The sequence below is a fragment of the Panthera uncia genome, chromosome E1 (assembly GCF_023721935.1).
Source record: "Panthera uncia isolate 11264 chromosome E1, Puncia_PCG_1.0, whole genome shotgun sequence".
Lineage (NCBI taxonomy): Eukaryota > Metazoa > Chordata > Mammalia > Carnivora > Felidae > Panthera > Panthera uncia.
The window spans coordinates 44723874-44747606 of NC_064814.1; the positions used below are offsets into that span (position 1 = coordinate 44723874).

At 45.2% G+C, this 23733-nt stretch overlaps 1 protein-coding gene across 3 annotated transcripts in view; it reads right to left on the minus strand.

The window, feature by feature from the left end:
• SMG6 (SMG6 nonsense mediated mRNA decay factor) overlaps positions 1 to 23733 on the minus strand; it is a 227433-nt gene that overhangs the window by 101404 nt on the left and 102296 nt on the right. For all 3 annotated transcript variants that reach the window (XM_049636759.1, XM_049636760.1, XM_049636761.1), the window contains 2 exons: positions 22301 to 22469; positions 10503 to 10704 (listed from right to left, as the gene is read on the minus strand). In XM_049636759.1, coding sequence (XP_049492716.1) covers positions 10503 to 10704; positions 22301 to 22469 — 371 coding nt within the window. The remainder of the gene's footprint in view (positions 1 to 10502; positions 10705 to 22300; positions 22470 to 23733) is intronic.

The window sequence follows — 23733 nt, forward strand, 5'->3', positions numbered from 1 at the left end:
GTCAGTAACTTCCCAAAATGTCTAATGGTTGAGGACTCAGCAAATATTATGGTATGTCCACGCCAGTTAATATAACACAGCCATTAAAATTCATGTTATAGGTGAACATGGAAACATATGCAGAACATATTTATTGCTAAGTGAACAAAGTGGATTACAAAACAGTATATATATGGTTTGATCCTATTTCTGCTAAAAAGCAAAGAGTTCACATATGGTGTCTGTCCATCTATCCAACCAGAAGGATCACAGAGTCTTTTCTTTCCCTTATTGATAATCTTGATTTTTCTAGTATTTCTAAGATGAATACCTATTTTATAATACAAAGAGAGGTTATTTTTGTAAAAAAACAAAACAAAACACTTAAAAACTATAGACCTCAGAGTTAAATAATTCTACTTCCAATATCTCAACTGAAGTGCCCAAACTGAATACACAGAATAGCTCCTCCATATGCCTTGTGATCCCTCCTTTGTCTACTGTGTTTGCTGCTATGGTTGGTTGTGGTATCCAGAATGGTGCCTGATGCATGGCAGACAGTCAATAGCTCTTAAATGAGAAAATGCCATCCATCTCCCATAAATCATAAAGAATTACTGCCAGATGGATAGAAGACAATCGGAAGCAGGTCATTAAGAGCCAATTGACAGCCTGCATTCCTAACAAATCCACTTTTATTTTCTATTTTTTAAGAAATCAACTTAAAAAAAAATTCATTTGATGTCAGTATGTAGATATGGAATTGATATCTACAATTTGATTTGTATACTGACTTTATGATCAATCAACTTTGCTAAATTCACTTAATTCTATTAATTTATCCTTATTTTCTTTCAGATTTTCTAAGTATTCATCACATTATTTGCAAATAAAGACAACTTTTTTTTCCCTTTCCAATCACCTTTTTAATACTTTCCTTTTCCTGCCTTCCTGTACTGGCTAGGACCTCCAACATAAACTGAATGTAACTGATAATTACTACCCTTGTGTTGTTCTATTTCTAGACCGGCTTGGTGGTTATATAGTTCCTTACTTCGGATTCTTTTTGCTTAATGTATTTCCACATGTATATTTCATAATTTAAAAAGTTCAAAAAGAAAAAGAAAGTAGCGGGAGAAGTAAACAATGAAGAGACTGGCAAAATTCTCCAGTATGGAAGGGTATGTTAGTTTCCTATTGCTGCAATACAATGTATTACCTTACAGTTCTAAAGGTCAGAGATCCTAACATCGAGGTGTTCACAGGGTGTTGTCAGTTTTGTCAGTCGACGTGTTGACAGTGCTCTTTCTGGAGGCTCTGCAGGAGAATATGCTTCCCTGCCTTTTCTAGCATCTAGAGGCCACCTGCATTCCTTGGCTCACGGTCCCTTCCCCCATGTTCAAGGCCAGCAGTATACTGTCTCCAAATCCCTCTCTCTAGACCACTAGTTCCATCATCACATCTCCTTTTTCTGACTCTTGACACCCCTGCCTCCTTATAAGGACCCTTATGATTACACTAATCAACCTCGGAAACCTAGCACCATCTTCCCACCTCAAGACCCTTAATCACACCTGCAAAGGCATTTTTGCCTTGTAAGGTAACACTGAACAGGTTTCAGGAATTAAGACGTGGACCATCTTTAAGGGGCCATTATTCTGTCTACCACAAAGTGTGAGGACATGGGGGCAGAGGCAGAATGCCACTTGGCAGCTTTTTCACCACTATAAATCAGGACCACTCACAATCAGCAGTTCAGACAGGCTCAAGGGAAACTACCATACTAAACGGGAAGTGACCAGAGAGTAGAATTTCTTCCTGACATGGTAGGCTACAGCTCCAAGGAGGAGGTCAGAAACTGCCATATCATTTATGTGAAACAGAAATCAGACACAGGAAACAGCTCTGGTATAGTAGCTCCACTATATACAGAATAGAAAATGTAGAAAATAAATTCATTTGTTAAGATTGCATACCACCTGACTTCCTCCCCACTCTCTTCAGGGTGGTGACTTGGTAATACGAACTTCTATCAACCAGTTGTAGACTTGAGAAGGAGATTCTAAAGAGTATTTGTAGACAAAGAAGGAATCACATAAGAATCAACATAACCTATTTTGGAGCAAATATGAGATCTGAAGAAACCTTTCTTTGTTCAAAAAAATATAAATGGCCAGAATCAGACTGCAGAAATCCAAGTTGGGGTCTATGACAGGAATGTACCACAGTTTGTGGGAGGAAATGTAAAATGAAGAAAAAGATATTCTTATATCTGATGTTTAAAATCATAGACATTGTGAAGTGTGATAAAAGAAAAATGACAAACAAAGGCAGATTAAAGGGACCTGGAGAAAAGGCAGGCAAAAATATAAAGGTTATAGGATAAGACGGGGAAATAATGTAAAAGAACATATAATGCAATAGCAGTCTTAAAAACCAAATTAGAAGCAGTGAAAAGTAGAATCAGCATTATAAAAATCCGAATCAATTACAGAAAGGATAAACTTGAGAAGCTCTTTGGGGATGCAGCAGCAAAGCAAAATGAGATTAAAATGATGACAGAAAAAGAGATGTAGAAGACAATGAAGAAAATAATAAACATAATATTAGCAAATAAGGACACAAGAAATGAAAACTTTTCTAGTCCAAAGACAGAACTGTATCTGCTTATTAAAAAGCTCGTTTTGGGGCACCTGGGTGGCTCAGTCAGTTAAGCTTCTGACTTCGGCTCAGGTCACGATCTCATGGTTCGTGAGTTCGAGCCCCACGTGGGGCTCTGTGCTGACAGCTCAGACCCTGGAGCCTGCTTCAGATTCGGTGTCTCCCTTTCTCTCTGCCATCCCTCCCCTGCTCATGCTTTCGCTTTCTCTCTCTCTCAAAAATAAACATTAAAACATTAAAAAAAAAAAAAAAAAAAAAAAAGCTTGTTTTGGGGGTGTCTGGGTGGCTAGGTTGGTTAAATGTCCGACTCTTGATATCAGCTCAGGTCATGATCTCATGGTTGTAAGATCGAACCCCACCTCAGGCTCCCAGGCTGAGCATGAAGCCTGCTTGGGATTCTCCCTCTCCCTCTCTCTCTGCCCCTCCCCTGCTTGCACATGCTCTCTCTCTCCCCCTCAAAATAAAACAATTAACTTAAAAAAATAAATAAAAAGGTAAATACCAAATTGTTAACAGCAGTTATCCCTGGAGTGTAGTCTTTGACTTTAAATATTTTTGTGAATCATCTGATTCCTTTGCATAAGTATGTGTATTACTACTACATTTTATAAAAGTCACCTTAATGTTTAAAAAGCATCCATGTCATCTTTGATGAAAACATTCCTCAATTGAAACATTTGAATAACAGGTGAATCAGGACACCTGGGTGGCTCAGTCGGTTAGGCATCTGATTTTTGGCTTAGGTCATGATCTCACAGTTTGTGAGTTCGACCCCCACGTCGGGCTCTGTGCTGACAGCTCAGAGCCTGGAGCCTGCTTCCGAATCTGTGTTTCCCTCTCTCTCTGCCCCTCACCTGCTCGCACGCTGTCTCTCTCTCAAAAATAAATAAACATTAAAAAAAATAATAACAGATGAATCAAAGAACATAGTAAGAATGGAAAGGCCATAGAGTAAAAGGACTGATGGTGAGCACTGAAAACACTTAATATAAAATTAATTCTCAATAATTATTGTAAATTTAGAAATAAAATACAATTGCGTGAAAAAGAAAATACATATTGGTAAGCAGTCCTAATTTCTACGTCTTAAGTATAGGTCAATAGTTTTGGCTTTTCAAAAATTCCTCATGTTGATACTTTGAAAATAGAAGATCAAGTATGCTTTTGAATAAATTAGTGACTGGTAGCCTTGAAAATAAATATTTTCCAGACAACCAAGCAACAAAGGCAATATTTCCCCCAAAACTATGTAGATGTGTGTGCATGTACGTGGGTATACATGTACACACACACACACACACACACACACACACAAAGAGTATATAAAAAACATTAAAAAAGAACAAAGCATATACCGTACAGTCCCAATTTTATGAAAAGAAAAGAGTAAGTACAGACATATAAGCACAAGGGGGAAAAAGATTGGAAGGATATAAACTAAACTATTAACACTATTTAATTTTAGGTGGTAGTTTGCAGGTGATTTTTACTCTCTTGTGCTTTTCTATATTTTCCATTTAAAACATTCTGGGGTAATTATGTATACAATAAACATCACTCCAAAAATGTCATTGAACAAATAAACAAGGAGACAAAAGCCAGCAGTTCCAAAAGCTGGACAATTTAAGCCCCATCTTTAATCTCAACAACCTATTTTATGAATGATGAAGTTTCCTAGGATCCTACATCCAGAAAGAAAGTAAAGATGCCTGGAAGGATGAATGGGATGTGACGTGAGACTTGAAACACTGACTTTATAATGTGACTTACAATAATTCATTCCCCAGTCAAGCCAGAGTGGCTCCAGCGGTAGCCTGTTGAAAAGTTCTTCACTTAGTTCTTGGTCAGACAACATGGGGAGGAAGACAAAGAAGATCACAAAGCTTAATCTACCTGGGGATGCCAGAATAAGCACTGCTTACATCTATTTATGACATAAATGCTTGGTACCATTAACTAATTAGAGCTTTAGGAAAGTTCTTTAGAGTCTAAGGAAAGAGAGGACCTGTTGCTAAACAGATCCTTGGTTAGTATTACCTAGAGCTATACAGTCACACACATGTATTTTGAAGATGATAATTAAGCTTTTTTTTTACACTAAGCCATAACATGAACTCAACATCTTTCCTTTTCATCATTTCCCCAATCTGCCTTTAGGGTTATTGGGGTTTCAATGAGAAAATGCAAGTAAAGAGCTCAGCACAGTGCCTGGAAAATGGTTAGTGCCTACAAGAGCTTAACTTCATAAATACTATAGTTCAGTTACTTTTCCAATCATTTAGGCACTATAATGCAGCAGAAAGGACACAGAATTTTGTTTTGCTTCCTTTCAGGATGACTATTTATTACTCCTTTAACAACAACTTACTATAGAAAATTTCACGCATATACAAAAGTAGAATACTATAATGAATTCAATGAATCCATTACTCAGATTTAATAATCAGTATTTGGCCTCTTTTTTTTTCATTTATACTTCTATCCACAAATGTTATCTTTTTATTTTATTTTATTTTATTTATCTTATTTTATTTTATTTTATTTTATTTTATTTTATTTTATTTGAGACAGAGAGAGAACACGAGCAGGGGAGAGGGGCAGAGAGAGAGACAGAGAGAGACAGAGAGACAGAAAATCTTAAGCAGGCTCTTCGATCAGCAAGGAGCCTGACATAAGGCTCGGTCCCACGACCCTAGGATAATGACCTGAGCCTAAATCAAGAGTCGGACACTTAACTGAGCCACCCAGGTGCCCCTATCCACAAATTATTTTGAAGCAAATCCTAGACATCAAACCGTTCATTAGAACATGAGGGTTTTTTTTTTTTAATTTGTTTTAATTCCTTTTTTTTTTTTTTAAATATAATTTTTTTTTCAACGTTTTTTATTTATTTTTGGGACAGAGAGAGACAGAGCATGAACGGGGGAGGGACAGAGAGAGAGAGGGAGACACAGAATCGGAAACAGGCTCCAGGCTCCGAGCCATCAGCCCAGAGCCTGACGCGGGGCTCGAACTCACGGACCGCGAGATCGTGACCTGGCTGAAGTCGGACGCTCAACCGACTGCGCCACCCAGGCGCCCCCCCTTTTTTTTTTTTGTTTAAGTTTATTTACTTATTTTGAGAGGGAGGGCGGTCAGTGTCAGTCAGAAGACACTGTCAGTGCAGAGCCCAAACTCACGAACCATGAGATCATGACCTGAGCTGAGATCAAGAGTTGGATGCTTAACTTACTGAGCTACCCAGGCACCTCTTTAAATTTATTTTTCTTAAGTAAACACTATGCCCAGCATGGGATTCGAACCCACGACCCTGAGATCAAGAGTTGCATACTCCACCGACTGAACCAGCCAGGCACCCCAGAACATGAAGTTTTAAAGTCCAACAGAAAAGGAAGGGCTCTAATCTTCCACTACTTTACTAGCTCCACGACCTTGGGTAAATAAATTACTTAACCTTCTGAATTTAGGCACCTAGCAGCCACACAAGTGATCTAAGATCACTTTCTTTGCCCCGGTTGGCTCTAGTTGGTTTCAACATCTATGATGTTTCTCTCAAAATGTAACCAGCTCTACTCTACTGCTTTTACCCTCATCTGTACTCTTTTCTTTTTTTTTTTTAATTTTTTTTTTAATGTTTATTTATTTTTGAGACAGAGAGAGACAGATCATGAACAGGGGAGGGGCAGAGAGAGAGGGAGACACAGAATCTGAAACGGGCTCCAGGCTCTGAGCTGTCAGCACAGAGCCCGACGCGGGGCTCAAACTCGCGGACCGTGAGATCATGACCTGAGCTGAAGTCGGACGCTCAACCGACTGAGCCACCCAGGCGCCCCTCGTCTGTACTCTTTATTTTACTTCTGGATAATCCCAATAGCAACTGTCTTCTAACCTCTTGCTCATCCCACACCCAGGTTTTTTACCTTTTTTTTTTTTTTTTAATGGCTGAATACTGAATATATCCTGCAAGATATTCAATAAATCAAAAAAGATTAAGGGTGAAGAAAGTTTGGGAAAGACTGTGAAGGCTATTCTCACAGTGTACACTATAGTAAAAGCTTCAATAAGTCTTGCAGTATTGGATTCTAACATTGCTTTACCATAACTTAAATGATTATGAAACTCTTTTTCTTTTACATAACAACTAAGAACCTATAAAACTAGAGTTCCATACAACATGCTTAGGAAATATAATATGTTAATGCTAAGTCAGCGCTCCTGAAGCACTGCCTTCACTGGAATGCTACCAGCTCAACAAAATTTCAAGAGTTCCTCCTTAATTACAAGGTTCAAGTTAACTTATGTTGCTTCTCACGTCTTCGTACACGCCACAAACTGCCTCCCAAACTAGGATGTTTGCCTTACGAGTCTGGATCTTTCTTGTTGTGTGTGCAAGACAGTATAATACAGACATGTTCAGTAAGTATCTGGTGAATGGGCATCAAGGAGGGGCCGGACACGTGACCAATGTGGACCAGCAATGAAACTGCACATGTTGCTGCTACTGACAAGTCCTTGAGATGTTTTATGTTTCTTAGTATTGACCACTAGAAGCTGGAGAAAATCTCTATCTTTTAGGGTTTCTAAATGGTCAAAGTTCCTACAGATTCTCTCTGATGACACATCCATATACTAATATTCTAGGTCAGCCATGGAGATGCCTCGTATGAGTTTATCATCAGTTTTCAATCTTCTCTTGAGCCTCAGTCACTCTTTTAAAAAAATCAAAGGGGGTAATACCTACTTGGCAGGCTTATTGTGAGAACTTCATGAAATACTATATACAAGTACCTACTCCAGGGACCAATACATGCTAGATATCCAAGAGTTGTTATTTTTCCCTGCAATGGAGAATAAGGCGGAGTGAAAAGTAAACAAAGGAAGGGAACATCTTACACAAAGTAGCTAGGGAAGACCCTCTAACAAGGTGACATTTAGAAGGGAGTGTCACCCTTACAGCCACACAGCTCTCTGCAGACACAGTGCTACACGTTAAGAGGAAAGCAAGCGCAAAGACCCTTAGACATGAGTGCTTGGCTTGTGTGAGGAACAGCAAGGATACCAATGTGACTAGAGTGTATCAGGTAGGAGGAGAGCAGTAGGAGCTGCAGTCAGAGTTAAGGGGGATGGAGTTGGTCTCAGATCATTCAGAGCGTTGCAGGATGTTGTTAAAGCTTTGGCTTTTACTCTCAGTGAGAGCAGCAGCCATCAGAAGGTTTTAAACAAAGAAGTGACATGATCTTACTGATGTTTTAAAAAGATCATTCCAATTGTGGTGCTGAAAACAGACTGGGGAGCAGGAGGAAGGAGGAACTCGAGAAATTAGTCAGAAGGCATTGTAACGAGTTAACCTAGAGTGTGGTGGTAAGAAAGAGTTGTATCTGCATTTATTTTGAAGGTAAAGAAGACATGAACTGCTGATGAACTAGGTATGGAGGTGTGAGAAAAAGGAGTCAAGAATAACCCCAAGAATCTTGACACAAGCTACCCAAAAGTCAAAGCTGCCATTTACCAAGATGAGAAGAATAAAGAAAGACCAGATTTAGGGGAGAGTAAGGATTTAGAGATGTTATGTCCGACATACCTATTTCACAGTCCGTGGGGTGGAGACTATCTTAGTCTCGAGCTGCCATGAGCTGCAACTGCCCTGGGGTAGCCTGTAAATCACCACTACAGGCTGAGAGCATGGACTGCTAGTTCTGTAGTCCTCTCTGGCCAGATCATATACTTATCATATGTTGCAATGTATCATATGCTGTATCATATACTGACATTACCACTGGGAGAGTTGATGAGAAGATAAGGGTCAGTACGGCTGCAGCTGGTTAGGACTCCTTCCTTGATCTGCACCAAAAACAGCTAACCCAACAGCCGACTCCCAAAAGTACCCTCCAGAGTCCAGCTCATCTTGTGATCATAGAACAATAATACTAGGATCCCACTGCCCAAGCCATGCTTACCCAGTTTCTCTTCTAACTTATCATCTTCCACAAAGTGTAAACATTGTGTTAGCTGTCCTCAGCCTCACATACTACAACTCCCCATCATCACCCCCTTCTGAAACCGGAAGAGCAGGATTTCACTCCAACTTTTCATTGGAAAAGCATAAAATGAGTATTCTTCTTGAGAAAGAGAGGCTCCTACATTCCCAAGATCCCTATCAGTCACCCAACACACCCAAAGTATGGGTTTTTGATTAGTCAATATATTCAACCAAAGGCAATCTACGCAACAATTCTGCTATAAGGAACCACGTCACTGTTTGCAGTAAGGCAGAAATTGAGAATAGTCCCTTGGTTCAATAAAGCAAAGACTGGCTAAAGAAATCTTGGCATATAAAGGAATACTAAGTGATCATCAAAAATGATTCCATGTAAGAATACATTAAAAAATATTGAGTGAAAAAAACCAGATTACAGGGGCGCCTGGGTGGCTCAGTAGGTTAAGCGTGTGACTTCGGCTCAGGTCATGATCTCCCAGCTTGTGATTTCGAGCCCTGCATCGGGCTCTGCGCTGACAGCTCCGGGCCTGGAGTCTGCTTCCGATTCTGTGTCTCCCCCTCTCACTGTCCCTCTCCCACTCGCACTCTGTCTCCCTCTCTCTCAAAAATAAATAAACATTAGAAAAAATTTTTTAAAAAAGGGAAAAAATCAGATTACAAACAGTATGTATAATGACCCCTAGCTTTGTACAAAAAAAGTGTGTGTATGTGTGTACACTAGAAGTTAAATATGAAAATGATTAGCAAAAATTAACAGTGATGTTAGCACTGGGTAAAAGGACTGCAGATAAATTTTCCTTTTTCCCTTTTTATTTGTTTTTTTTTTTTTTTTACTTGTTTACAATGAACATATACTCTTTTCTACTAAGCACATGTTTAAACATTTAAAATATTCAATATAGCAATATTTTATATTCAATACAATATCTCTCATATTCGCAGTTTATGGCTGGGATTTAGTTTTTACTGTCTGACATTTTCTGAGAAAACGCTTACCTATGTCTCTAAACTTCATCTAGGTCAGAAGGCTTCCACCTAAAAAGCCGTTTGAGGACTCTTCCCCAAGGGCCTCTCCCCCAGGGGATGTGACGAGGTCAGACACAGGGTTCCCCGGCTCAGCACAGGAGACTCTGCTCCCAGGGTGTGCGGGTGCTACTCCCCCAGCCTGGCAACTGCTACATGGGAATGCGAAGCAGAGCAGACTGCCCTACTCTCCACACCTGGCCAAAGACCCAACTGTTAAGCAGAGACTAAGAGTTCCACAGTCCCCACCAGGGCAACAGGCAACGAGCTTTGTTTTCTATAAACAGACCAGAAAAAAGTTCAGGTTAAAACACAGTCTTTAGAGGAAGAAAAATAGAAACCAGGCAGCGGGGAATGCTTCATATTCCTAAAAGCTTTTTTTGTAAGTTAACACATGGTGTCTGCTTCTCTCTAGTCACCTATTTATCACTCTCCTCCTTAGAGAAGGGAAAAAGCCCTGGCTGTTTTCCTAGTGCAGAGTTTTGTGGCTGGGGGGAAGGAGGAGAGGGGGGAGGAAGGAGGGTGCTTTAAGCATGATGCAAACCATTTGGAGCCGAGTGAGAGCACTGCCAACACAAGCTGCACTATTTAAACAAGTGAGGAAATGATCGTATATACAACATGCCAGCGAGCACACACACACACCAAAGGAAGTCGAGAGGGCTTTTTTTTTCAGGACACAGAGCTGGATGTCAGCGGCTAAAAGGTCGATATTTTCCCTTAACACCCTTCTCAATGACTTAATCATGTTCCGTTTGCACAGAAAACTTCCCAAGAATAAAAAAGTCTGGAGAATTAAGAGGAGGGGTGAATGGGGAGGGATGTTTGGCCTGGGGCTGACCTTATCCGAGGTTTTCTCCACGTAGCAGGGGTCCTGAGGGGCAGCCAGCAAGGGGACAAAGCCCGAGAGAAGCCGATCCTCTTCCAGGATAAGAAGGGTGAGGTCATCGTCCGGGTCCTTGTACAGTGGCACCTCAGACTGATTCACCGCAGTCAATATGTTACAGAAATCAGCCAGCATCGACCACACATCCATAGCAACCCTGTGAGAAATAAGGTAAGAAAAGAAGAACAGCTCTAAAGAGGGACCAGTTAAAGTATTTTAAGCACTGCTGAGAACAGAGGTACTGGTAGCAAATGCTGTCTATGGCTGGCATCTGCCAGGAAATCTTACCCAAAAAGCTAGGGCACAAAATTGCATCCATGGCAGCAATCTGGTGGGCAAGTGTCCATCTATGCAAAGTTAAAATTGATTAGGGGGAGTTTTTAAATCCTAACCAGAGAGGAAAAAGAATTGAGAGAATCAGTTGCCTAATGCAGGTCCTGTCACCTTTCCAGACAGTGTGCCTGAGACACTTACTCAAACACTCTAGACACCCAGGGCCTGAGGCAGCTCCCAGAATTCCCCCACTTCTGTCCAGCCAAGTATATGCCACAAGACAGTAACAGAGCGCCAATCTCCCCTCCTCCCATACAGCCAGAGGGGCCAGTCACGCCATGGGAAGAGTCACATGAGTTCCCCCCCCCCCCCCCCCCCTCCCGCCATAATGCTTTAGAAATCTCTTCCTATATATAAGCAGGAAAACAAACAAACAAACAAACACACAAACACAAATAGGTGAAGGGGATTAAGAGTACACTTATCTTGATGAGAACTGAGTAATGTATATAATTGTTGAATCACTATATTGTATACCTGAAACTAATCTAACACTGTACATTAATTACATTGGAATTAAACACATACATACATACACACACACACACACACACACACACACACACACACCCCAACAAAAACCTCATTCCTGGCCTGCCAAGAGCATCCCAGGACAGTAAAGCTTCCCATGCATCCCAGCAGATGAACCAGTATCAGTGCTGTCTTGGCCATCCCACAACCCCCCACCCCCTTCTCTCATTTGTGGAAGGTTAGACACAGGATGACCAACCATTCTGGTTTGCCTGGGACTGTCCCAATTTTCACACCCTGTGGATGCTAAGTTGTACTTCAAAAGGAGTGAGTTGCATAGGAGAATTATAATGAAAGGCTTTACAATTAGGGTCAAGAGGTGGGGTGGCAAGAGGCGAGAAGCAAAGAGAACTACGAATGAGCTACATCCTGGAATCTTCCCAGAGGAGTTACTGCGCATGAGCCAAATCTGCTAGGGAGGGGCCTCAGCCTTAAGCAATTTGTTTCTCCTGGAGACTAGGAGCCTTTGGGAGATGGCAGAAAAGAGGGCATGCAAGGGACATGCCACTGAAGGTGATGCTGGGGGAGAAAGTGGAGTAGGGTGTGGGGACTCCCTGACTGGCTCCAGGTGGAAGGAGCCTGCACTGGTTTATTTACTGTAATCACTGCACTAGGAAAAGGCAATGAAATGAAACATCTTGTTTTCAAGAGTGTCCTGGGAACCAGGCGGAACACAGCCCCATTAATCACACAACGGCACATAATCAACACACGTGTACTGCAGAAGGAACTTGCTTCACAGGCTTTGCCCAGGAAAAAGAACATGTTTGGGAAGAATCACCGGAGGGACGAGAGTTTTCTAAAGCCTTCTCTCTGCACAGACACCGACAACCAGACTCATTCACAAAGCTCCATCTTTTGGCTCAGCTGAGTTTGGCTGTCAGAAATGTTTAAATATGGAAAAAAATAAACAGTTGCAACACGTTTCTGTGCAGAGATCTGCCTGAGCCCCTTTGTGATGTAATGGGAAACGCGGCATTGAGGCTACCAGCTGTAGAATAAACAGAACTTGGAGGGTTAAAAGGAACTGAACTCTCCACGACCCCATCTGCAGAGAAGAAAATAATAAGAGGAATGATGCACTGCCCCACAGCTCTGATAGTTTATCCTCCGGTCCCGGCTGCAGAGACAAGCACCGGATGTGATAGGGCTGCTCAGGGCCGCCTCCGAGGTTAGCGCTGCCCATGGGAGACGCACAGGGAGGCTCTTCCAGCTCCCCACTTCCTCCCCCAGTGCCCTGCTGGCCACTTGAGCCCACTGCCTGAGTCCAATCCCACAGCGCTCGTGAGCTCTGGCCAACAGGCACTGCTCGGCTGCAGAGCAGCAATTTGGAAAATAAACAGGAAAGACGACAGTGAGAAGGAAGAAGGTGAAAAGTCTCCCAGCTGAATTCTTGGCTTGGGGGCCTTGGTTGGTGCTGTGCAGGTCAAGGACCCGACTGCTTCAGGACATAGGTGGGGGGTAGGGAGGTGTGGGCAGCAGCATCCCCAGTCAGGGAGAGGCAGAAGAAAATTACCCACGGCTGCCACAGTGGGAGGCCCCACATCCCTCTCTCATCCTCCCACCCCTACCATCTTGGATCCAAGACGAAGAAATATGTGGTACCATGTGGTTCTCATTACCATGCTCCCCTGTCCCCTAAGGCTCAGATAAACCAAAACTGACTCCTCCCAGAGACTGCTGGCCACCACAAGGGACCCCTGCCCACAGCTGCCTTTTGCCCATTACCACCCACCTTGTGCCAAGACCTTAAGGCTCACTGCAAAAATGAAGTGGAGGAGAGTTCCTACCCCAGTGCTGGTTTGTAAGATAGCAGCTCATGCCAAAAGACATAGGAAGTGTCCTGAGTTCCCAACTCAGAACGAAAAAGGGGCCCAAGGGCCACGCTAGACTAAGCAGAACCAAGGGAATACACAAAATGCTTCAATGAAAGGTCATTTCTGTCCCGATCCATTCAGACTGGTCTTGTGTTTGGACTCTGATTCTCAGTAGCTGCTTTCTACTGGTATCTCAGTGGGATTGCCCGAGATCACATTTCATCACTGGTTATCTCCTCTCTCAAACTGAGCGCCATGGACATGAACACACTGACTAGGCACCCATGTACCATCCGGTGACTCTCCACAGAGGGAGGCGAAGGGGAGTGGCAGGAAAACTAGTTCTAAAAGGGAGAGGTACTTAGAAAAACTAGGTGAGATGCCTGAGCTCAAAAGCTAAGATACTTGCGAAAGGAGGAGGTATTCCTGGAACCTGGGCATCATCACCTCAGCTTACCCTCAACCAGGCCTCTAGGCTGAGAGGTCAGTTCTGTGGGTGAACATAGGGTTTCCTGTATGAATAGAAGGGGAAAAGCTTGGCTTTTTCCTGCTCTAGCTCGTTATCCCCAGTTAGGAGTGCCTCACGACCTTCACGCCTTGGGTTCTAAGGGTTCAACGTTAGCCTGGGCCGAGGAGCCCAAAGTTAAACTCTGGTGGCTACGAGAAGCTTTTTCCCAATCTTCTAGAAACACTGGGGAAATGACTCTCCAAAAGGTTTTTCAGACAATCTCAAATAACCTTTGGTTCTGAACAGACCCTCTAGAATGCTATGAGCCTGGGCAAGTGCCTCTGGCTTGTTCTGGTCCCAGCTCATATTTTGGGGACGCTCCAAGAGCCCACAAAATCCTACGAAAGTTAGGATGCATTCTTTACCAAGCAGACACAAAGCAGCCAGAGAATATGAAACTGTGTCCAACAAGTCCGTTTATGGCTCTCAGAATGGTGGCAAGGGAACCTCTCAAGCAGCTGTAATGTGATTAGTGAGCAAGGATCAGCAGTTGCTGGGTGACCCACTGGCCCAACCCCACAGAAACACCACACACCAGGAAAGCAGACCCCTGGCTGGAGTCTGAACACCAGATCCTAGCTTGGGACAGACCAGCAGTGGCTAGTTAGAGGTATGTACTCAGGACCAAGGCTCACTCACTTCCCTACAGACATGCATTCACTTACTCCACCAGGAAAGGAAAAAAATAAGAGTTAATTTACTTTTTATTGCCTCAGAATTCCAAGGTTTAATGTAGCTGTCAGTTTGAGTGCAGTGCAGCTGCTGGCCGATACAATGCAGCCCAGGCCAGCCCAGGTGACTGGGGAAACACATTTCACAGAAATGAACCAACACACACTCTTGGCTGGTTGTTTGGGGGATATTGACTTGGGGAATCAGATTAACCCTTCAGGCTGAAGTTGTTTTCCGCATACAGCCCTAGAAAAGCAGCTTCAGTCCAAGGAACTGAGAAGCCCTGGTGTCAGACAGACGAATAGGTTTCTGTGTTCTTGAGCTTTTGGAGTTTTCGCACACAAGGTGTCATTCAACACCTGAAAGGTTAAGGTGTGAGATAGGTGAGCAAGTTATACCACAATATATCTCCTTCCTAGAACTCAGAAAGCAAGGAAGATCTGCCAGCTTTATAGGGAAGAGGTCAGGTGAGAACTTTTTTGCAAGTTCCATCCAGGGCGGGGCCAAGGGAAGGAGAGTTTGGAGAGTGGAGTGCTAAGGTCCAACCAGGGCTCAGGCCATCCTTCTGGCAAGTCTAAGGAGGACGGAGCCCTCACACACCCCTTCATATTTTTACTGGGGGAACAGGCTGACTGGTGATTAATATCAAGTACAATGACCCCATGTTACAAGCCTGCAGGGGCCTGTGGAGGTGGCCATTTCCTGTGTAATACCAGCTTGTTTAAACACTAACATTCAAACTCCACAGCTGCAGAACAAACCCGGAAAGAGTTGAGTGAGAAGAAGCCCTGCATTGTGTTTCAGAGCTATGGAAGATCAGAGTTGTGGTACAGATGGGAAACAAGTTGGGTCTTTTGGTTCCTGGGATGAGGAGCTCTGGAGATGTAGCCAAGGTGGCACAGAAACTAGACACAAGGAAGCTGAAAAAGACAAAGCCTGTGGACTACAGAGACAAAGGGGAAAGACAAAAGGCCACAACAGGAGACATGCTCATAAGATATGCAATATGCACCTTTAAAAACCTGTTTGCCTATGGACCATTATGTTCCAGCCCACAACTCTCCACAGGGGGTTCAATGGCCAACATGAGACCATTGTAGCCCCAAGGACTTCCCACCCAACCGGAGAAAACTGCAGGTGGTGACCAGCTAATAGCAGAAATGGACCTGAAGGAATCCAACAGGGCTGGCAGAGTCAAAAGGATAGTACCTGGGCTTAAATAGCATAGGAAGCCCTTAAAAGCTGAGATGTCAGGCCAACTCTGTTTTCAGTGGGCTGAGAATCTTGTCTGGTATCAATGCTAAAGTAGCTCAACAGGTTCAGGGATGAGGTAGAGGTGAGGGTGGTAGGAACCTATGCAGCTCTCTGAGATTAGGAACTAGAGTGTATTTTCGATGCCACCACAGTATGAAGAGGAGAAAAGGCTGTCAGAGATCACTGTTTTAGCAGTTAAGACATGGGCAGCAAGATATCATCCTCCGAGAATAACAGCTGTATATTAGGTGACCACTAAAGAATATAAGACTCAGTAAAAGATAATCCCTTCTGCCTTTCTACTTTATACAAACAAGTCAACTTGGGCCCCTGGGAGACTGTCCAACTTAAATGAAGTCTGCCCAATAGGGCAAATTGAATCCTGAAGCGCAGTCACCCTGCACTACTCCAAGAATACAAACTTCTTCATGTTCTAAGCAGTGCAGCTGGAGCCCTATGGCCAACGACAGGTCACAGTAACCTCATTCCAGGATTTCTCAAGTACCTCTACTGTGCCTCCCTCAGCTTCTATCTAGGTCAGTGCCTTGTTTGATTGCACTTTTCCCAAGCTACGTTCAACACGTATAGCCTCTGTTGCATCACTATGGTGTGTTAAACCCATCAGCACTGTGTGTTTGGGAAAGAGCAGCCCCCGGGGGACCTCAGCATCTCCACGGCATGAGTGGAGCCCTCGGTGGCCTCCCTGGTGCGGATTCTCACGGTTCCTGCCTCTCTTAAATTTTTAGCTGTAACCACTCCAACACGTCTTCTTAGTTTAGCACACACTGGACCCAAATAACCTCAGCCCAGAGCTGGAAAGTGCTCTCCCTGGGGTCAGCTGCTGTACCCTGTTGGGGTCAGACTGGAGCCTTAGGCCAACACCCCTTCCTCTCACAAGTCCTGTGAGAGGAGTTGGGAGGGGACAGAGACTCCTGTCGTGGGAGAGATCACGTGTGTCTCACACTCAGCACTTGGAGGAAGAGGAACCCCCTGGTGCCAGGCTGTAGTGCTGACGCCCCAACCCGGAGCCAGGGAGACTGGGTGGGGAGCCAGGGTAGCAAAGGGGCTTCCCACAGTCACCACCACTTCCTTCAGGGAAGTGCTGATGGACCGTTACTTAGTGACCTCCTAAAATGCCCTTTTGGGAAGACGTATTAAGCGTCCTTGAAGGGGTGCCGATTAGACTTGGGATTAGTTCTTATTCCAGACCTGCCCTGTGAGGGTGAGTGAACTAGCTGTTTTTCAACTCAAGAATGTCTATCTCATCTACAGGGTCAACACATGTAGGCTCCCTGAGGAAATCAGCTTACTGCATACTCCCTACACATCCCCACGTCTCCCTATGTGACAGCACTCACAGGGCTCCCTACAAGCCTTTTCCAGCATGCTCTGTAGACTATACAAGACAAGGCATGGAAAGTAGCAAGTCCAGGAATTTCTGGAGGTTTTTTTTTTTTTTTTTTTTTTTTAACAGTACTCCAATCCAACAGTGTGATAAATGCATCGGAGCTACAATTAGGAAGATATATAGCATCAGAATGCGAAGGTCTGGGCAGCCTGGTGAAACGCGGGCTCTCCAGAGCCCCAGCTATGTTTCCCATTATGTAACCCTGGTCATGGGCAGACAGCCAGACTCCAAATGAAAAAGAGACTCTGGCTTGGCACTGGTTCTATTTTCCTATCCTCATTCGGGGTCAGCGCAGTGTCATACAGCTGCAGAGAAAGCTCTGGGGATTAAACCTGGGAAAGCCTCCAAGACCAGGACCTGGGTTCAAGTACCAGCTGAAAGCAATAAACCAACTGCCACAGCTGGGCTAGGTTTGGATGTTCTCAAAGTCCCCTGACTCTTTCACTTACTGAGAACTAGAGATCAAGATGAGGGAAGATTTGGCTTCGGCAGAGACTATGAAATGAGGTAGGCTGTCCCGCTGCCCTAGCTTGCCAAAGGTCTTGGGATGTGAGGGGTCACTATGCTTAGGCTCGTGAAAGCCTGCTGCTCTGCTCCTCTCCATCACCTGACAGTCATGGCTTACTTCACGCTCACTTGGTAAAGTGGGAAGCAGCTACCTCTCCCTGCTAACGAGAGGCCTAGTGCAGAAACCACGTTCCCCACTCCTCCCCCACACCCCACAAGTAGATGGTCCCTCCAAACACTGTGGTCTGTTCTAAACAGACCAAAGCATCCTACACTGTCTTTTACAGCAACCCAAGGCAACTTTCCACACTCTGCTACAATCCTCTGCACCAAAATCTCTTGGGATGTAAAGCCATCCTATCACAGCTCCTAACAGGTACAAATGGGAAGTCAACCTACTTACATGCTGACTCCAACACACATACCTACTAATGCCACTGTGTGGGAAGGCACGAGTGGCCCTGAGATCCTGCCCTTATCACTCTGCAGTGTCATCACCAGCCGAGGTGTTCCATATGTGTTAGGTGGTTACTGCCTAGGGAAAGCAGATGTGACTGGAAAGAAGAGGAATATGGGCAAAAAAGGAGAGAACCAAGGAGACTTATGATGAGCCTTGGAATTCCCCGAAGAAAGCTTTGGAATGATTCTCTAACTGTACAAGGAAGAAAGGCAACGAAAAGAAAGGGAGGGAACAAAGGGAGCTACATTAATTAAAGGTTCAAGTGGGTCAGGGAGATAATTTGGGAGTGAGGGTTTCTGGAGGAGAGGCAAATTGAAATGTAGGCTATCTGATCACCTTATGTTAGGATCAAGGATGGATCTGTCTTTGTGGAGAACAAATACAGGCAAAAACCAAGGAAAACATGCAAAGGAGAGATGTCAGGTAGAACCCATTTCCTTCCTAGTCTCTTGAGTGCATTTCTAAAACCTCCAAAATGAAGATCAGCACCTGGACCTTAACAGTGCCACAGGGATTACTGTTCTGACATCTGCAGAACTATCTGGAGTGTGTTATTCCCTAGGGCCTTAAAAGAAAAGGCTCCAGAGTATGAAAGATCAGTGAGCATAAGAGAACCACCATACCTTGCCAATCTCTCCACCATGGTATTTACTCAGTGAGTGTTAGCCAGCTATAGGAGAAACTGGACAGGAGGGAAGTAAATTCTCATTCCACTTTTCCAGCACCTGACAGCTATGAGGTGGGGCTACCCTCAGTGGTGGGCAGGCCAGGTTTGCGCTGTCCAACAGAGGCCCCAGCCCTCAAACCACCATGCCTTGTGGCCAGGCCCCAGGACAGCAAGAGCTCCTCCTTTATGCTTAAACTTGCATTCGAGACAACCAGCTGCTAATCCTGGTTGCAGAGACAGTGCAGAAGGGGACTCCATTCTCTACCACACTGGCTGCTCCAGCCTAGACTGGATTCATCAGTGGTGCCCACTGCTCCAGGAACTTGTTTACTAGGCAATCAGATTCAATATTTATTATTTGGTCAAATCTGCTCTCCCTGTGAAGAACGGTCTGAAAAGAAAAAGCAAATTTGTTCAAGTGTCCCAACCCCCTCTGCCTCTCCGTGGCCTTAGAGGTGAGGCCTAGCTGGGGACGGCTGTAGCTTGGACCACGTGCCCAGCTGCAGATTGAGCCCTTGCCCAAAGATGGGCAGCAGCTTGCATATGCCGGCAACGGGCCATTTGCTACAGCATCCAAAGAGAAAACAGACTCGGCACCTCAAGCAAATGAGGCCCAGCACTTCCTGCGTGAGCTTTCTATTTCCTCAGCCAAACAAAAGCCAAAGGGAGTGACAGAGGGAGGAGGGATAAAGGGAGACAGGTCACAGAAGAGCGTTAACAGGACTGATGGCTGGGATATGGATAAACAGGGGCTGGGTGGACCATATCTAAGGGACCTGTGGTTGTGAGGTGAGGTGACCCAGAGAAGGCCCAAGCTCCAGGGACAGATGGTCTGCCTCCCCACCCCCCGAGAGGAAGGGAGGAGCACTCTGTGACCCCTGTGCATGCTCAGAAGCAGTGGCTTCAGATACTTGGAGAGCTGAGCCCTTCCTTGTCAGTTTCTTTCCAAAACTGCAAATTGCCTAGTCGGCATTATAGATTAACAGCCTGAAAAGTCTGAGGCTGTACATGTTAACTCTTTAGGGAACACTGCTGGGAAACAGCTACCCCTGGTCAGCAGATCAGTCCATTCCTTTGCGTGGCCCCAGCTGCCCCATTCAGGTCTCAACCCTGGCTCAGAAGGCCTCAGCCTGGGATACATGTTGGGAATCTAGGAAGGTTCACAGGAGAATGCAGAGAACTGTCTGATGTTGTGAGCATCACTCACACAGTTACAGAGCTAGAGCTGGAAGGGAACTGGGGAGAGAGGGCCTGACAGTCCAGGGGTGCTTCCTGATGTGAGGAACAGGGAAGAAATTTGAGGAAGAAAAGGGGGGAAAGAGGCAGACAGTCCACACAGAAAGGTCAATAACTACTGGCCAGAAACCTCTGCTGCAGCCTTCCCTCTGTGGATCACCCATGAGTCTAGAGGGACTCATGTGGGCAGCACCCAGCCCAGAGAAGCGCCCCTCTCCATTCCCAGAAGTGCCATCGGCAGCAGCCTAGGTCTCCATACTCTACCCTCCAGTGCGTGCCCCTCCCAGAGAAGAGCAGTGGAGAAGAATGGTGGTGTGTTGGCTAAGGACGCTCGCTCCCAAACACACACCCTCCCCCAGCGCAGCGCCCAGAGCTCTGAGTATGCCGCACCTGCCAGAGACCACAAGACAGCACGGGGTAGGGGGGCGAGAGAGAGAGGAAAAGAGAAACAGAGAGGCAGAGGCAGAGGCAGAGACAGGAAGAGAGAGAGAGAGAAAGGTGGAGAGAGAGAGAGATGGACAATCAACAGAGCTGACCAGAAACGGGCATCAATATGCACACGCGTTAAGAAACTACTGTGCAAACGTGAGCACACGCAGTGACGCTAACACAAGAAAAGAACGGGACGCATGGGAACATAGATATACACCAAGAGCCGGCAAACTTTCTGTAAACAGCTAGAGTAAACATTTTAGGCTTTGCAGACTATAACGCCTCTGCTGTGACTCCTCAGCTCAACTGCTGCAGTGTGAAAGCACCCACAGACAAAGTGTAAACAAACAAGCATGGCTGTGTTCCAGTACAACTTCATGGACACGGAGATTTGACTTTTCTAACAATTTTCACAAGTCATGAAATAGTAGTCTTTTGATTTTTTTTCAGCCATTTAAAAATGTACACCGTTCTTAGCTCATGGGCCATAGTTTGCTGACCCCTGATACAGACACACACAAACCCCAGAGGCAGATAAACAGAGGCAAGCAGGCAGGAACAAGCCAAGACAAGCAGAGACGGGCAGGCAATAGGTGAAGCAGGTAGGGAGACACAGGCGAGGCAGGCAGAGGCAGGTAGATACAGGCAGACCCTCATACACAGAGATTTGCTTTCTGACAGACAGATGCAGACCTACGCGCAGAGACACAGTCACGGACAAGCAGAGACGCAGACACACGCAGTCCTGAACACAGATATTCAGGAACACATGCAGACACTCCCACAGGACACAGTCACACACACAGACACATGGACAGGACTACAGCACACATGCACGGACACGGACCTACAATCAGAGAGAGACACAGAGAGAACATGGAGATGGACAGAGACACACACTGAAAGAGCCCCTTCGTGGAGACGCACGAGCCCTGCAAAGAGACCACCCCCCCACCCCCAAGAACAGAGAGACACAGACACAGATACGGACACAACGCAGAGAAACATATGGACACGTATACATGGACAGACATGGACGGGTACACCAAAGACACTTAGACAGACCCCTAGACAGACAAAGGCCCTCACACTCAGACACAGACAGACAACCAGAGCCAAAGAGGCACATACAGAGATAGAACCCACACACAGATATGGACGTAAGAAACAGCCATGCATGGCTACATAACTATGTAAATATAATATACCACTGAATTGTATACTTAAAAATGGTTAAGATGAAAAATTTTGTTACAGATGTTTTACCACAGCTTTTAAAAAGGAAAAAAGTCACACAGACACATCCAGGTGGACACACACACTCCCCAGACCGACACACCTCACAGCGACAAATGCTCTGACAGACAGCACACTGACACCCAGAAACAAGGAGATGGGAAGTGACGTGAACAAAAGAGAGAGGTGTGTGCAGTCACCCTCCTCATACATCACAACGTGTGAGAAGAAGGCCCGAGCAGCAGCATGCGTAGGACAGCACAAGCAGCAGCAGGACGAGAGCACGACGGATGTGTGGAGACAAACTAGAAGAGAGAGGAAGAGATAAGGCCTCTCCTCACGCCACCGACACACGGCCAGACTCGAGAGGCCGCTACAGAGATGGTGGGCACGAACAACATGAAGTGAGAGCGAGAGAGCAAGGGCAAAGACAGAACAAAACAGCAACTTCGGAGTGAGAGAGGAGGGCAGACTGAGGAGGAGGAACGGGCCGGAGAACAAGGGAAAACAGCCTAAAACATCAGGGGACAAGGAAGGTGTTCAAGGAAGGGGAAAAGTAAAGTTCAAATGAGGAGGGACGAGACGAACAAGCAGGTGGCGGGTGGGAGGACACACGGAGGACCAGGAGGGGAGCCGTGGGAGCACAGGCGGGCCGAGGTCAGCAGTGCCGAAAAACGAGCGGGCCGACTCACTGTGAGGGCAGGTCCAGGGACGTGGGCGGAGGGTTCCAGGTGTCTGGGTAGCCGAGCATCCAGTCTGACCAGACTTTCACACTGGGGAGCAGTTCCTTCAGGTCCGGGACGAAGGAAGACACCTTGATGTCATCTTGGTCATCCTCGTCCTCAGGAGAGGACAGCTGAGCTGCAGAGGCAAAGGGTGAGAACTGGGCCTAGGTCTGCTGTGGCCCACGAGTGAGGCCTGGGGCGCTGGGACGGCAGCAAGCTCTTAGGGAAGGGAGACCAAGTCCACAGGAAAGCTGGGCCCAGAAGCGGAGGACAAGTGCCAGCACCTAAGAGGATTCTGAAAAGCAGGACAAAGAGAGAACCAGTGCACTGGGTCTGCCCCTGCAGACAGCTGTTTCTGCTCCACCTGTGGCCTGGCTGAAGTCGCCACTCTGGCCTCTAGCCCCCCCCTTTTAGCTTTCCTTCAGCACAACTCTGACATGGCACCAGGGATCCTGCCAAAACGGCATAACCTGAACTTGACCATGAGGAAATATCAGACAAACCCGAACTGTGGGACATTCAACAAAGTGGCCTGCACACTTCAAAAATGTCAAGGTCATGAAAAACAAAGGAAGACTGAGAAAGCATTAAAGAAACCATTTAATTCCAGATTGAAGGAAACTAAAACGGACACGACATCTAAATTGCAATGTGTGATCCTGGAGTGGGTCCTATACCAGAAAATGACCTTTTTTTTTTTTTTTTTTTAGGACACTGATACAAACTCAATATGGTCTGTAGATTCAACAACAGTACTATATCATTGTTGGCTTCCTGATTTTGATAACTGCACTGTCATGTAAGGGACTGTCCTTGTTATTTGGAAATATTTAGTCAAGTATTTGGGGGTAAAGGGCTAACATGTCTACAACTTACAATCAAATGGTTCAGGACAAAAATAATAATAAGCATAAATATTTGCATGTGTACAGAAAGAGAGAGAACTTAAAAGGCAACTATGGTAAAATGTAAACAAATGGGGAATCTGTGTGAAGCGTATGTAAGAATTCTTTGTATTATCCTTGCAACTTTTCTATATATTTGAGATTGTTTCAAAATAAAAAGATACCCCAACCCTCCCTCCAAAAAAAAAGCAGCTCCAGGGTCTGGAGGCACCCACAAAGTCGAAGTGGCAGAGGGACAACAGCATGGCCTCAATACACACCAATACTGATCCAGGAGCTGAGAGAAAGGGGCAACCTTCAGCCCTACCTTATACGGCTCAGCAATCAGGCTTAGATTTCTAAGGGCAGCCTTAATGGATATGGGGACACTGCTCAATGCAAGGGCTAAAAATAGCCCCTGCTCTGGTTCAGTGAGTCTCACAAGGTGGCTGGTCCACAGTGGTTACAGCAATCACCAGTACCAGACAAAGAGGGACATAGAGATAGAGGGGGGAA